Source organism: Ipomoea nil, unplaced genomic scaffold (assembly GCF_001879475.1).
Source record: "Ipomoea nil cultivar Tokyo-kokei standard unplaced genomic scaffold, Asagao_1.1 scaffold1407, whole genome shotgun sequence".
NCBI lineage: Eukaryota > Viridiplantae > Streptophyta > Magnoliopsida > Solanales > Convolvulaceae > Ipomoea > Ipomoea nil.
Window position 1 is genome coordinate 4,525,846 of NW_017617835.1, and position 14,575 is coordinate 4,540,420.

General features: G+C 36.8%; 1 protein-coding gene and 1 non-coding gene across 2 annotated transcripts; one reads left to right on the forward strand and one right to left on the reverse strand.

Moving 5' to 3' along the window:
* The first annotated feature begins 393 nt into the window (after nt 1–393).
* LOC109186599 (scarecrow-like protein 33) lies at nt 394–3,710 on the forward strand. Its single transcript, XM_019336653.1, has 2 exons — nt 394–465; nt 833–3,710. Exon 2 carries the CDS (start codon nt 964–966, stop codon nt 3,325–3,327), a length of 2,364 nt encoding a protein of 787 aa, XP_019192198.1. The 5' UTR covers nt 394–465; nt 833–963; the 3' UTR covers nt 3,328–3,710.
* Nucleotides 3,711–9,670: 5,960 nt separating this feature from the next.
* On the reverse strand, nt 9,671–9,742 carry TRNAC-GCA. The gene has a single exon. It is a non-coding gene; the product is annotated as a tRNA-Cys (tRNA).
* Between the last annotated feature and the right edge of the window lie 4,833 nt (nt 9,743–14,575).

Here is a 14,575-nt window from a genome sequence, read left to right on the forward strand (position 1 = left end):
TTAATTTTTGTTTTGACTCTATTTTTTTTGGAACAGTCACTATTCATTAGTGTGTGCATCCTTAAAAAAAAAATTACAATTATATATGAGAGATAAATTACAAACGTGATATATATAAATGAGTCCCTTCCATTCAACCACACCCTTCAGGTTATATATAATTAATTGATAAAAAAACAAAAGTTATAACTTTTTTGTCTAATAAAATTAAAATATACATGATAAAAGTGCACTTAGAATTTCGGCAGTATTTTAACACTTCGGATTGTCAGTATATAGTGTATACGGTATGCCCCACAAGGAAAACAGGGCCCTCCTCCATCGCAGCCCTTAAGATTCGAACATTTCTGCGGCTCTGATTTCCTCAATTCATTTACCTACGAGTACGCTTTGCTTAAATGTCAAAGAACTCAATTTGGTGCTGATCTTCCAACGCCATTCTCCCTTCTCGTTGCTCTATCGCTGGTAACTTTCTATACGATGTGCAGATTTTAGTTTATCTTTGTGTGTGCCGCAAGTATAAACATATGAGCCGTGTTGTTTTTCTGTGTTTTTTTTTTTTTTTCGAATGTTCTTAGAGGATAAAGATTTCAACTTTGTGCTCAATTTGATTCTTTTTTGCTCTTAGAGACTGTTAATGTGAGCATGGCGTTTGTTTAAATGTTTAATCCATTTTTTGTGCTTCTTCTTTGTTCATTTGCTCTTAGAAGCTTTTGCTATACTGAGTATACTCCTTTAGTCCTTTGCTTGAAGATTTGACTTGTTTTTTTTTTTTTTTTGGGTGATTTCATGGAATTCATTTTTTGTGCTTGGCTTGCTTGATATGTTGCAGGGTTTGATATCTGGTTCTTGAATTTGGTATCTGAAGCGTTTGGAGTTGTAGAGATTTTGGTTTGTGTGGTGGCTGGAAAGTTGGGATTTTGAGATAGTGGTGGTGTGGGGTTCTTGTTTCTGGGAGTGTAGATGGTCATGGATAAGAATTTTGGAGGTTTTTATCAAGACACTTGTGGGGTTGAATTAGGGGATGAATCCCTGCAAGTTTTTCTTGATCAGGAAGCTATTAGTGGGTTAAGTGTTAATGATGCCTTCATGGATGTGAATGTGGGAAAAAATTCGAAAGATGGAGGCCTATTGAATTTTTTGGATCCGAATTTGGTGAGCAATGGGAGAGATGGTGAGACTGTGGTGGGCCAAAACCAAATCACCGAGAATGTGAATGCTGTAACCCCACCATCCTTTCCATATCCCGATTCGAATAATGGTCTGGGAGTTGATGGTGGTTCCTTGGAAGATAGAAGTGAACTTGCCTTTCCACCGCTTCAGTCTGATCCAGGATTGAATGTTGTAGCCCCGTCAAGTGAGGGTGATGGTCTCGAGGATTATGATTTTAGTGATGTAGTGCTTACGTTTATTAGCCAGATGCTTATGGAAGAGGAGATGGGAGAGAAGGCCTGTATGTTTCAAGAATCTGCCGCCCTCCAAGCTGCAGAAAGATCTTTGTATGAGGTTATTGGAGAGGAGTACCCATCGGCCCTCGATCAAAATGGAAACAATGGTGATTCTGGTTTGGTACAACCGAATTGGGATCCTGATTCCATCGAGTGTGAAAATTCTACTGGACAAATTGCCCCTGTTGGTGTCACTTTGCGGACTAATTCTCAGTCATCCTACAGTTCATCGAGCAGCTCGGGCACTGCAAATGATGGGCATTTGGATTCACCTGTGAGTACACTCAGGATCCCCGACGTTCATGTGGATTCTCCTCTGACTACACTCAGGATCCCCGAGATATTCAACAGCACTGAATCTATTATGCAGTTTAATAAAGGGGTTGAGGAAGCGAGTAAGTTCCTTCCTAATGCCAATGGCTTTCTTGTTGATGTTGGTTATATTGGGCTCGAGAAGGATAATGAGAATCAGGTCTCTCGTGAAGGGTCGAGGAGGAAGAAGAATCTGCATTATGAAGGTGAAGATTTGGACGAGGGGAGAAGTTACAAGCAATCAGCAGTCTCTTCTGAATCAACCGTTATACTAGAAATGTTCGACAAGGTTTTGCTATGCAGTGGTGGAAAAAACGAATCTGCTCTTCGACAGTCTTGGCAGAACGTGTCGAGTAAAAAAGCAATGGATAACGATCTTCCAAAAGGATCCACCGGGAAGAAATCCCGTGGAAGAAAGGGCAGTAAAAGCGAGGTTGTAGACTTGAGAACCATCTTGACGCTTTGTGCACAAGCCGTTGCTGCTGATGACCGAAGGACCGCCCACGAGTTTCTCAAGCAGATTAGGCAACACTCGAGCCAAACGGGTGATGGAATGCAAAGGTTAGCTCATTATTTCGCGGATGGCCTCGAGGCACGAATGGCGGGTTCGGGGACCCAAATATATAAGGCGCTTATATCTATGCCTACATCAGCTGCTGATGTTCTGAAAGCATACCAATTATATCTTGCTGCCTGCCCATTTAGGAAGATCTCGAACTTCTTCTCGAATAAGACAATTATGAATGTAGCTAAAGATGCTAAATCGGTTCACATAATTGATTTCGGTATACTTTATGGTTTTCAATGGCCTTGCTTCATACAACGTCTCTCGAGTAGGCCTGGTGGACCCCCCAAGCTTCGAATAACCGGGATTGATTTCCCACAGCCAGGTTTCCGGCCAGCAGAGAGGATTGAGGAAACTGGGCAACGCTTAGCCAATTATGCTGAGAGGTTCAATGTTCCGTTTGAGTTCAATGCTATCGCCCAGAATTGGGAAACGGTTAAAATCGAGGATCTTGGGATCAACGGGGACGAGGTAGTTGTGGTGAACTGTCTATATCGGTTTAGGAATCTACTTGACGAGACGGTGGTTGTGGACAGTCCTCGAGATATTGTCTTGAGCCTCATCCGGGAGTTGAATCCCGCTGTTTTTATAACGGGGAGTGTAAATGGCGCTTATAATGCCCCCTTCTTTATCTCGCGATTCAGGGAGGCGCTTTTTCACTATTCGGCTTTGTTCGATATGCTCGAAGCTAACATCCCCCGCGAAATTCATGAGAGGGTGCTGCTCGAGAAGACTATATTTGGTCGGGAAGCAATGAATGTCATTGCGTGTGAAGGTGCTGAGAGGATCGAGCGGCCCGAAATATATAAGCAGTGTCAGATTCGGTACACGAGGGCAGGGTTCCGCCAACTTCCTCTGAACGATGAAATAATGCAAATGTCGAGACACCGCGTCAAGGCATACCACAAAGATTTTATAATCGACCAGGATGGAAAATGGCTGCTTCAAGGATGGAAAGGGCGCATTGTATATGCGCTCTCGACATGGAAAGCGGCTTATTAAACATGTTCGTATCACCCATGCTCGGCTTATGTACTAGCCTGCATTTACGACTTTCAGAAGCTGAGGTATCGACTTTATATTTGACTATCTCATTGTGGTGTCGATTTCGCTATGGACTGCCTACCATAACTGGAAACAAAAAACGATTTATTGCCTTACTTAGGGGACCATTTTAAATGAACTTTAATTAGCAAACAGAGAATTATGATTTATGACAGACATTGTTGCAGGAATATTGGGTTTCTCATTGTATGCATGTTTACTATATATGCTTCCATATATGGCTAATGATCATGTTAGTGAAATGATATAGCTATAAATGTACTAAGCATGAAGTTTCATTACTAGATTCAATGATTAATGCACTAATGTTCATTTATTCTAGTGGTGTTTTGAATGGTATAGACTGCATTTAATTACTTCAATTTTCTAGTTTTTCATTCTCCATTCTCTGATCTTAAATTAGAGAAGGAAAGGGAAAATGGTAGTTTTTGCCATTAAGTTATATGGAAAATATGGAAATAGTTTACTTAGGCTTTTAAGTTATTTGTATAACTACTCTCCATTATTGAGTTTTCTTCAAAGTGATGTTTTTAAGCCAACCATTGTCCAAAATTGTACAATTGTCATGTTTTAACCAAAATTATACTTTTTCCTATTACACTTCAAAGACTCAACACATTGTCTTAACTTTACATAAAACCATGATTTTCGTTGTTTTAACCCTAGCATAGAACCATGATAGCCTCGGGACTAAAAGTGTTACTTTGCACTTGATGTGATAAATGCGGTTGTCTCCACAAATACGTATCAATAGCAAATCCGGTCATAGATAAGCCATTCTATTGTCTGCTTGTTGGTTTAAGTCTTAGAGCTCTGATTACGTGACAGGGGTCAAAGGATCCGAGCTTAATATAAGCATGTAGAGGGTGCCAAAAAAAAAGTCCCATCGCCAAACATTTAATGCGGTATTTATATGAGGCTAAAAGGAACACATGTCGGTTCCTCGGCATGCTTGCACATAGAGCTCATGCACAGGGGAAGGTCGGAGGCTTCATAATTTCCTCCACATGTGTTAAGGTTTCTGATGTTCTCGTTTTTGCTGCGATTAGTTTTGATTAGAGGAATAAGGCTTAGTTAAGATATTCTAAGTGAATGAGGTCGGGTAGTTCGTCCCGACCTGATATGGTTGGGTCGGTCTAGTGGACGGACAAGTACTGTTGTCGAATAGGCCCATGATCGATAGTCTATGTCCGGTCGGATCGGGGGCCTTGAGGTTGGTGAATGGTCATGAATACTTCCTCTTACCAGTTTTTCAGATACCGAGCAGGTATGACGCGTTCGGGTGGCGAGACCGGGAAATATTCCCTATCAGCACTAGTAACTTAAGGATCGAATCAAAAATTTTATAAACTCAATGGCAGACTTTGTGTGAAGCCCATCAGGACCACAAGGGGTAAACTAGTTTAAATTGCTCAAAGCAAACTGGTTAAACCAAGAAGGTCAATTGTCAATATACAACAACTCACAAACGAAGTCGAATTTGAAATTCTGTGATTACCAAGCCAATTATCCAGCCAACTCAGCTAAGGTTATCCCTAACGAAGAACGGAGTTCCGGTGCTTGTGATATTGGAGAATTGGTGAAAACCAGTCACTCTCCATTGTCCCACCATGTTAAGTGGGATTTATGAACCATGCATGCATGCACGCAACAGAACCTCCTGGGAAAGTACATATATGGTATTTGAGTAGTGACGACACATCTAAGCTTATCTAGTATTCTATGAATGGAATTCTGCAGCTGTCGTAATCCGGCATGGGAGTAAACACTGAACCATGTTTATGGTCTTCAACGTTACACCGTCCACTGTCGATCGATCTTATCAGATTAATGTGAAATAACGCCCCACCTCACAGCATTCACGTTTGGTGTTACAAATTTTTTTTGGCTATCCGTCCATCCACCTATCGAAATATTATTGGCTTGGACGGTTACCTTGGTGGACGAAAAACCTAAAAAAGGAAAAATTCAAATCACTCACATTATTTGTGCTTTCAACGGAGTGCTAGTAGGGTAACTCCAACCAAGTTGATTAAGCTATTGATTTAGTAATTATAAAATTATAAATTTATGTCCCAAGACCCGCGATTGATTAATCTTCTTGGTTTGAGTCGGTTAGATATGGACAACCTAGACTGGTTTACCTCTTTGTCGTCATTTGCCAACTAAGATCACAAGGGCAGGGTTTACCCAATGTCTGTACATCCTCTAATAGTAGCTGTGAATTTCTCTCGTCACTACAAAAAAAAGAGTAAAAAATTGGACACAAAATTCCATCCACATAAAGGTGGACACAATAAGTGTATGTATAAGAAAACTAACTTGTTCAATTTACACCGTCACATTTTTTTTAGTAGCCATTGACACAGAACTTGTGGAGTATAAGGTTGGATTTGCTAAAAATATTTAATAACAAACAAACAAACAAAGAATCATCAAACACCTATGATGTTAGGTTCACATTTTAAACGAATCCTAGTTTGAAACATGTGCATGTAGGGAGGCAATAAATGGGATACATGCATAAGATGATGTAGACAGCTTAATATAATTGTAAATTGTTAATCAAGATTAATTATTTTTATTGGGGAAAAAAGAGAGAGCAAGTATACCAAATCCAATACGATAATCCACAGCTTTAGTTTAAATATAAATTGATTGATTTGGACCTTTCGTGGGTTGATCCGTTAGTTGAAGCATTCCATTATATTAATCCATTATATTGTTTAATAACTCATTTGTATATTTGTAATGATGAATTGAAAATGCATGTGAAACTCCTTCATTTGTTGTTTTTTTATTGTCATGCAATTTGATTTCTACTCAATTAACATATCAAACATTTACTACAATGCCAAAAACAAGTTATAACAAATAGCGAAAATATAATTTTATTTTTATTATATTTACGTAGTATGATATATATTAGACTTGATCCTCTAAGTCCCTGACACAAAAACTAATTCTTTCTATGCGACAAACATCTAGTTAAGGTGACCCACGTCATTTTATACACACCTTATGTGTATGCTTGTTTAAGATAAGGAAAATCACAATTTTGGTTCATTAGTTGTTTTGCATATGGAATTTTGGTTCTTAGTTATAAGGCAAATACATTTGAAAGCAACTTAATTTCTTAAGGTAGATTGCGAAGATCCCGTGTAACAAGTTTGACCAAAAAAGTATTAATAAGAATTAAACTCTTGACCTTTAAGTACTAGAATCATGTTCCGTCCACTTGACCATCCTTATGCAACAAGTTCAACCAAGAGGGTTTTCGTAACTACTTCATCTATTTTATTTTACTCATAAATAGTTATCAGTCAACTTAACTCTTCTACTAAATATTACAAAATATTAAATTATAAATAACTTGAATAAGTCTTGTTAATCAAATCAGACACGTAAAATATATCTAAGAGAGTAAGGATTCCTTAACTCCCAAGCAAGCAACTAAAGATCAAATTATAATTTCATGCTTCATGACCTCCAAGGTAACAAATATTTAGACACAAGAGTTCCATTTTAGCTGGGACATGAACCCATCCGCTACTGCCAAACAGGGAATAAGAATTTAGGAATCCGAATAAAGCCCAATATTTATTATACCGATTGGGTCGGCAAAAATATATGGACCCGCAACAACTTCCAGCGGACCACATTCAAACCGGACCTATTTATCTTCTTCCCGCGCATTAACCTTTTTCTTTTGTCCTATTTTTTAATAGACTTGATATCTATATCATTGTAAGATTAATTTTGATTTGGCCAGAATCCTACCTTGAAAGGTTGCTTCTATAGTGTCGCCGTACTTGTAGTTTAACTTGAGTGCCCTGACCTTGAAAAGTTGCTCCTATAGTGTCTGTGGTGAAACTCGATTGTTCACAAATTTCACCTTTGTAACCAATTGAGCTGCCTATGCAGACTGACATCTAATTTTGTTTTGTTTTGTTTTTGGCTGGAGACACATTTAAGTACATACTATACTCAAACTAATTCTCATTCATACCGAACTGATTCAATTAAGGAGCAAAGTGCTGGTCATATATTCCCGACCTCTCTAAAAGACGAGAGTGCAGAGCCCCACGCCAACTAAACTGGTTGCATCAATTTTTCTTTGATCCATTGGAACAGCCATTCTCAGCAGTCAGTACGTCATTATTCAAGCCTCCGCGCCACGTAGGACGACCAGGCGCAGCTTCCACTGCAAGATTGGAAAAGTCAAACATTAGCTATAATCTAGCTTACGGGAGAAGCACAAGATTTATGTATGATAAACAAAGTTAACAAACTATGTATATATATATATATATATATAATCGGATGCCGCCACTTTCGTCTACGTTACTATTCTTCTCTAAATTATTACTGTATTATTGACGATAACGTCGTTGAAACATGGACGTGAGCGGCGGCGGTGGTGGGGCGGCGTTGTTAGACGTGGAAGAGGGATGGTGCAGGACGCCGACGCACGACGGTTGTAGGCTTCCGGAGCCCAAGGTGCCCCCTCCGCCGCCGAGGAAGAAGCCGTTAAACGTCAACCGGAAGAAGAAGAAGAAGACAACTCCGCCGGAGGAAGGCTACTTCCAGCCGCCTGATCTCGAGCTTTTCTTCTCAATAATCACGCCCAGGAGGAAATCTGTCATCTAATCACCATCATCATAATATTTTCATAATATATATATATATATATATATATATATATATATATATATATATATATATATATATATATATATATATATATTAACAGTTTGATATATATTATCTTTACAAATTACTGTCAACTTAGTATATATGCTTTCTTTCTGTATGCATATCTTGTCTTGTATTAAATAATACGAACTTATATATATATATATAAACACTTGGGTATTTCTTGGTTCGAATTGTTTTTTTTTTGAGTTCCAAGAATCCCATTTCGGGGTGCATCAGGTAAATTCTACTTTTTTGTAATAATTCGTAAACCAGATCAGAGAGTTGAATTGCATCAGAAAGACTCAATACAATACAAAGAATTACGTCATCCTTTCGGGGCATTTGAATGGGGTTTTGGAGGGTTGAATTGTTGAAGTAGGGTTAGGAACAATTGGGATAACGTTAATGCAGTTTTGTGTGTGTTAATTAGTAGCGTTAATGGGGTTTGGAGAGGGATTTTATTAGTGGTCTTAATTAGTATCCCACATCGGAGAGGTTAGCAACATTGTAGGTGATGTTTGTTGTATAAAAGTAGGCGTATTGGGGGAGCTTAAAGCATGATCCTTCAGGCAAGTTTTAAGGGGATGTGATGAGTGGTGAATGCTCGCAGTTGGTGCGAGAAGGGTGCCCGCCCTGCCTGGTTACGACATTTTGGGTACTCCAATGTTTTACCATCTGATCCCTAATTCTTTAAGGATGTTACATTAATTTATAAAGAGTAAATACTCAAAATGGTCCTTTGACTATAGCTAAATTCACAATTTGGTCATCGACTTTCAATTTCAATCAATTAAGTCTTTAATTTTGTAATTTTAACACAATTTGGTCCTCTGTCTATTTGATCGTTGTTGACTGTGATTTTTGAGGATATATATGTAATTTCATGGTCCATCGTTGGTTTTTTAAGGTTCCGGTTGCATTTCCAGACCGCACTGTTACATTCGAATCCACTGCCGAAAGCGATCTACCAAATCCGATCGCCTTTCTTCATCCTCCCTTTGGATTCAATGTAGTTGAGTTCGTACCAGAGCGAAGAAGACGGCGTGTTTCTGGACCGGTCCAACATCATCCTGGAGGCCTCCACGCTCTCCGACGAGAGCTGAAGGTTCTTCTGGAGATCGTCGATCACGGTCAACAAACGGTCAAATAGATGGAGGACCAAATCGTGTCAAAATTGCAAAGTTAAGGACTTAATTGGTTGAAATGGAAAGTCGAGGACCAATTTGTTAATTTAGCTATAATCGAGGGACCATTTTGGGTATTTACTCATTTATAAATTTCTTAATTTTGAGTGCTTATATACATTCTGACCTTCTTTCTAGAGTAACAAGAGAATTTTTGTGTGACATATTTGATCATTGACCTTTATAAGAATTATTAGGTTATGTTTGGAAAGAAATGGTAGTTAAAAAGCTATAAGCTAGAAGTTGGGTTATGTTTGGAAAGAAATGGTAGTTAAAAAGTTATAAGCTAGAAGTTGGGTTATGTTTGGAAAGAAATGGTAGTTAAATTAAAAAGTTATAAGTTAGAAGTTGAAAACGGAAGAGTTTTTTTTTTTAAAACAAATTACAAAGCACAAGAAAGGGCCCAACTGGGTTTGAACTAGTGACCTATTGATCTGCAGTCAATTGCTCTACCACTAAGCTATGGACCCTTGTTGCAAAAGGATTGTTAAGCTAGTTGATTATGCAAAGTGTTTGATAAAATTGAGTTGAGTTGATTAATGATTATGATGTTTGGTAAAATTAGTTTTTAGATAAGCTGATAAAAGTAAAAAGATTAAAAATGGTATCTTCATAAAATTTAATAAGTTTATTTACATATTAAAATTTCTCTATATTGAAAACGTTTCAAAAAATAAACTATTATTATAAGTTACTAGCTTATTTTGAGATTTTGAAAAAATTTCAAAGTACCACATTCTCACCTTTTTAATTCCCCGAACAAGTTTCGTAACTTCCACAAGAATATAATGACCTACTATAAGTCTATAATTCATTAATTATCACCCCTTGGGCACATTCTCACCTTCTTAATTCCTCGAATTTGAAGAGAAAGGGATGGAAAAAAAATTGAAGTAGCCATGCATTGCCGCTGCAGCATCATCAAGATTCTCATACCAAATTAAACAGGCTAACTAACCCATCCAGAAGCCCTAAAAGCTAGCTAGTTGGTATGTATGTATGTGAATCTTGATGATACTCCACCGGCAAAGAATGGCTGGATGGGGTAGTCTTTAATTTGATCACCTCATTCTCCGGCGGCACCGCTAACCCTTTCCGGCCAGAAGCACAAGTAGTGGAGTAATGGAGAAAAATGGAAGCTTGAATTGAGATGTGTAGCTTGAGTCGTCTGAGTTTTATAGATGCATGGGATTGGGGTGGGGGGTGGGGGGTAGTTTTGTATGTAGTGAGTGTAGAAATAGAGACAGTAGGGCAGACCGGTTGGTGCCAAACAATATCATATATCATAGAGTATACAGTAAAGATCACTATTAAAGAATGCATAATTTTATTTCCTTATTTTTGTGTATCAGTTAGTACAGGCCAACAATCAACTTGAGGAAGATGGTGTACTGACAACAGTTAGCAATCATAATCCGAGGTACCAAAAAAACCTTTGAAACTCTTCCTGGCATTATATTGCAGCTGAATTTCTGCAGAGAAGAGTATTATTGCAACCTTAAATTGGGAAGAAAACCCTAGTACAGTAATGCACTAATGCATGTGGGAATTTGGATATGGTGGATCATATCATATATACATATCTCTTGCGTTCCCCACAAGCATTATTTATCAAAATCCAAATTTGTGATGGAGATGTTCCAACCAAAACAATTACTTCAATTTGTTTTTTATATCCTTAAGGCCGGTTTATTAGTTAGCAATTTTCCTTAGCTTTTGTGTTACCTTTGAGTTGCATTCTTTTGTTGTCTCACAAAACCCTATAAATTAAAGAAATTAAATTTCCCTTTAATGATTTTTTCTCTTCCATAATTCAAACAATATTCCAAACATTTGAAGATGGAATAATGTTATTTTTCCCTTTCAATTTTATTTACTTCCGCATGTTTACCTCCAGAAGTGGTAATAAATTTATTTTTATTCATTAGCTATGTAAATTGGTCAACCCATCCAACATTAAAAAAAAAAAAAAAAAAAAAAAAGAATCTTGCTACTTACTGTTCGTCTGTTCGAATATAAAAAGAACCAATAAAATATTGTCAAATAAATAGATGAAAATTAGAAAGTAAAATCAAGAGGGCGACATAATTTAAGGGCCCTAAAGAATAAAGGGGAAGGGCATAATTTAAGCGTCTTAAAAGAAAAAATCATTACTTTCATTCTTCCAAAACGCTGAATCTCAATCCTAGGGATCCCACATCCCGACCCGACAGAGCATTTGAGAATAAGGGTCCTTACTTTCATATATCAGAGATTAGTGAAGAAGGTAATCACAAAATATGTCTTAACTCTACACCTGTGACTATTAGCAAAGCAATCACAAGGGGAATATAATCTTACTCTTGTATGATATTCACACTGTAACTCTATTAGAGTTAATTAAATCTTTAACCCCAAACTCGACCTGCATTTTGATATGAACAAATTAAAACATTTTAAAATGATGAGACAAATTGAGCAATAAGTTGCGTTGGGCCATTGTTGTACGACGACAGACCACTTTCAATTCATTGACCCAATCTTTCTTCAATCAGATCGAAATGTTACTTGGGACTAATTTCAAACAAACCTTGGGCTGTATCTGGGTACATTAAAGCCCATGTAACAAAATTAAGTTTTCTTTCCAACACTCTCTTGGCCAAACTACTTGCACCAGTCTCTTAGTACAATTTATTTGTGATTTGTATGATATTACACAAGAACATAATTTACTCTGACATACACTTTTTTTTTTTTTTTTTCTTTCTATTTCTCAATTGTCAAGGTCAAACACTTGAGCATACTCTCTTGGGCCTTTTATTTCCTTTCTTATACTTGCGTAGCATTGTTAAACTCTATAATTGTATAGTTTAGTGTTGCAGACTCACAGTGGTACAGTTCATATAATAAATGAGCCTTGCAGCAGCAGCAGAAGCACACACACAAAGAATAACATTAAAAAAACACTATAATGCTGCAAGTAATATATATGCATGGGATATGATATGATGGCGCACATGAATGCTGTTTGGCTGGCCGGACATCCTAAATAATGATTTTGTGTGTCTTGTTCTGCCTAAGTGGATGGACTGTTTGACCATAAAACCGTTCACTGTTGTTTTCTGAAACTAAAACCGCCGATAACTTTTGCTGCTCATGCAAAGCCGTAGGTCTACTAGCTATTTGTGGTCAACAATATCAAACGCCCACTAAAGCATCACATGCCACCATGTGATACCTAACTACCATTTTCTTTTTGCTCAATTATATATATATATATATATATATATATATATATATATATATATAGACTTGAGTTCAAATGAGGACCGATATATTATTGAGGACTAATATAACGTGTGTCATTACTTTATATGTTGTGTGCATGGCCTGATGTAGTCGTGTGCCACCGTTTGTATGTCACGTGCATAGATTTGTTAATTAATAGAGTCTGGGTTCGAAACTTGATGTTTACATGTATTCTTGTATTCTTGTGTGCCATTGTATATTAAGTTGTGTGCCTAATACTAATTTATTATGTGCTCTAATATTGGTCCGCACAGTCCTCTATGTATTTTAAGTGAAAATCACGGAACTTTTTATATTAAGTCAAGTTGAATTTCAAATTGTATGTGTTTTGGGGGTGTGGGGGTACATGTGCATTGAAGATCTAGGCTTGATAATACTTATTATCAACTAATTATTGTTGAGTCCAATCTTTGATGGTTACTAATACAGAAAGTGTCATTCACATTTATTGTAGTGGACAAAAAAAGAGGTTTGTTCTACGCACGTCGCAGATGCACAAAGCCTCAACTTTACGTATATATATGTTGTTGACAAATAATGCATGTGTAAAGCATTAAGTGTTGGGTAGAGGTTTGGAGTATTGAATCCAATATCCTGTTATTGAAATGTACGCTGACTGCTACATAATTATAAAAAATATATATATAATTGTACATTCACTAACTACTAGTTATACTTTTTAGCATAATGATAATTGTTTAATCTGACAACTGATATATCATAGTGGGAGAATGAGAACACAGAGGGACTTTACTATGTCATCACCGTGGTGTTTGGGATAATGGTTAATATTATTCATGATGATAATGGGATGAATAATGAGCTTATCTATGGTAAAAATAATGGGAATAATAAGGATCGGGTTTATGATGAAAAAATTCGTGGTACAATATAATGGTGAAATAATGAAACAAACATTATGGTAAATTACGTTTAAGGCCAGCAGTGATTCATCTACGAGATGGTCTTTTAGAAAAGAAGCAAATATCAATTTTGGTCCTATGAGTATTAGTAATATGACAGTTTTGGTCTACATGTTTAATTTCTACCAATTTTCATCCACGACTATTGTTTTAGTACCAATTTTAATCCACAAATATTATTTTAGTACCGAAATTCATCACGCCGGTCACCCCTCCATTTAAAACATGTCGAAATCTAAAATTTGTAAGGGCATTTTCGTCCTTTTCAACTTAAGATTCCAATGTGAACATGAATAAAGGGATTTAAGCCCAAAGATCGATCCCAGATTCGCAGTTATTCTCCTCATCCTACCTTAATTTGGGGATGAGAACTATGAATTGAGATAAATCTTATGGCTTAAATCACTTTATTCATGCTCAAATTTGGATTTTAATTTGAAAGTGACGAAAATGACCTTAATAATTTCATATTTCAGCATGTCTCAAACGAAGGGGTGACCAACGTGATAAATATTGGCACTAAAATAATAGTCGTTGATGAAAATTGGTACTAAAACAATAGTCAGTATATAAAAATTGGTAAAAATTAAACATGTAGATCAAAATAGTCATTTTGCTAATACTCGTGAGTATTTTGATCTTTTGAGAAGTATTAAAGGTGATGGAAATGATGAGAATTAAGTAAATATCGAGAATCTTTAATTTTTAAAACTATGTTCTTTGATCATTAGTGTTATACCATTTGTTTTCTGACTTTTCTCCCAACTAAAGTCAAGAGACCTAGTACCAACCTAGGATACCAGCTAGGAACATGAATTTTTTATAATAATTTCTTTGCAAGTTAATGGTGATTTGATTCATACAACCTTTGCATATACAAATGCCCAATGTTGTGGAAAGTGCGCAATTTGGGGAAGATGTTCCCTTATAGTGGCATTAAGTCGTGCATAACAAAATCCAAAAGTTGTTAATAGATGCTACAAATTAAAGCTCATAATGATTGATGATCTTTGAGATTGAATAATACTAAATATTTGTATCATATACAAAAGTGCTCTATTGTTGTCTCATCTGGTCCATGCATGCAAATAA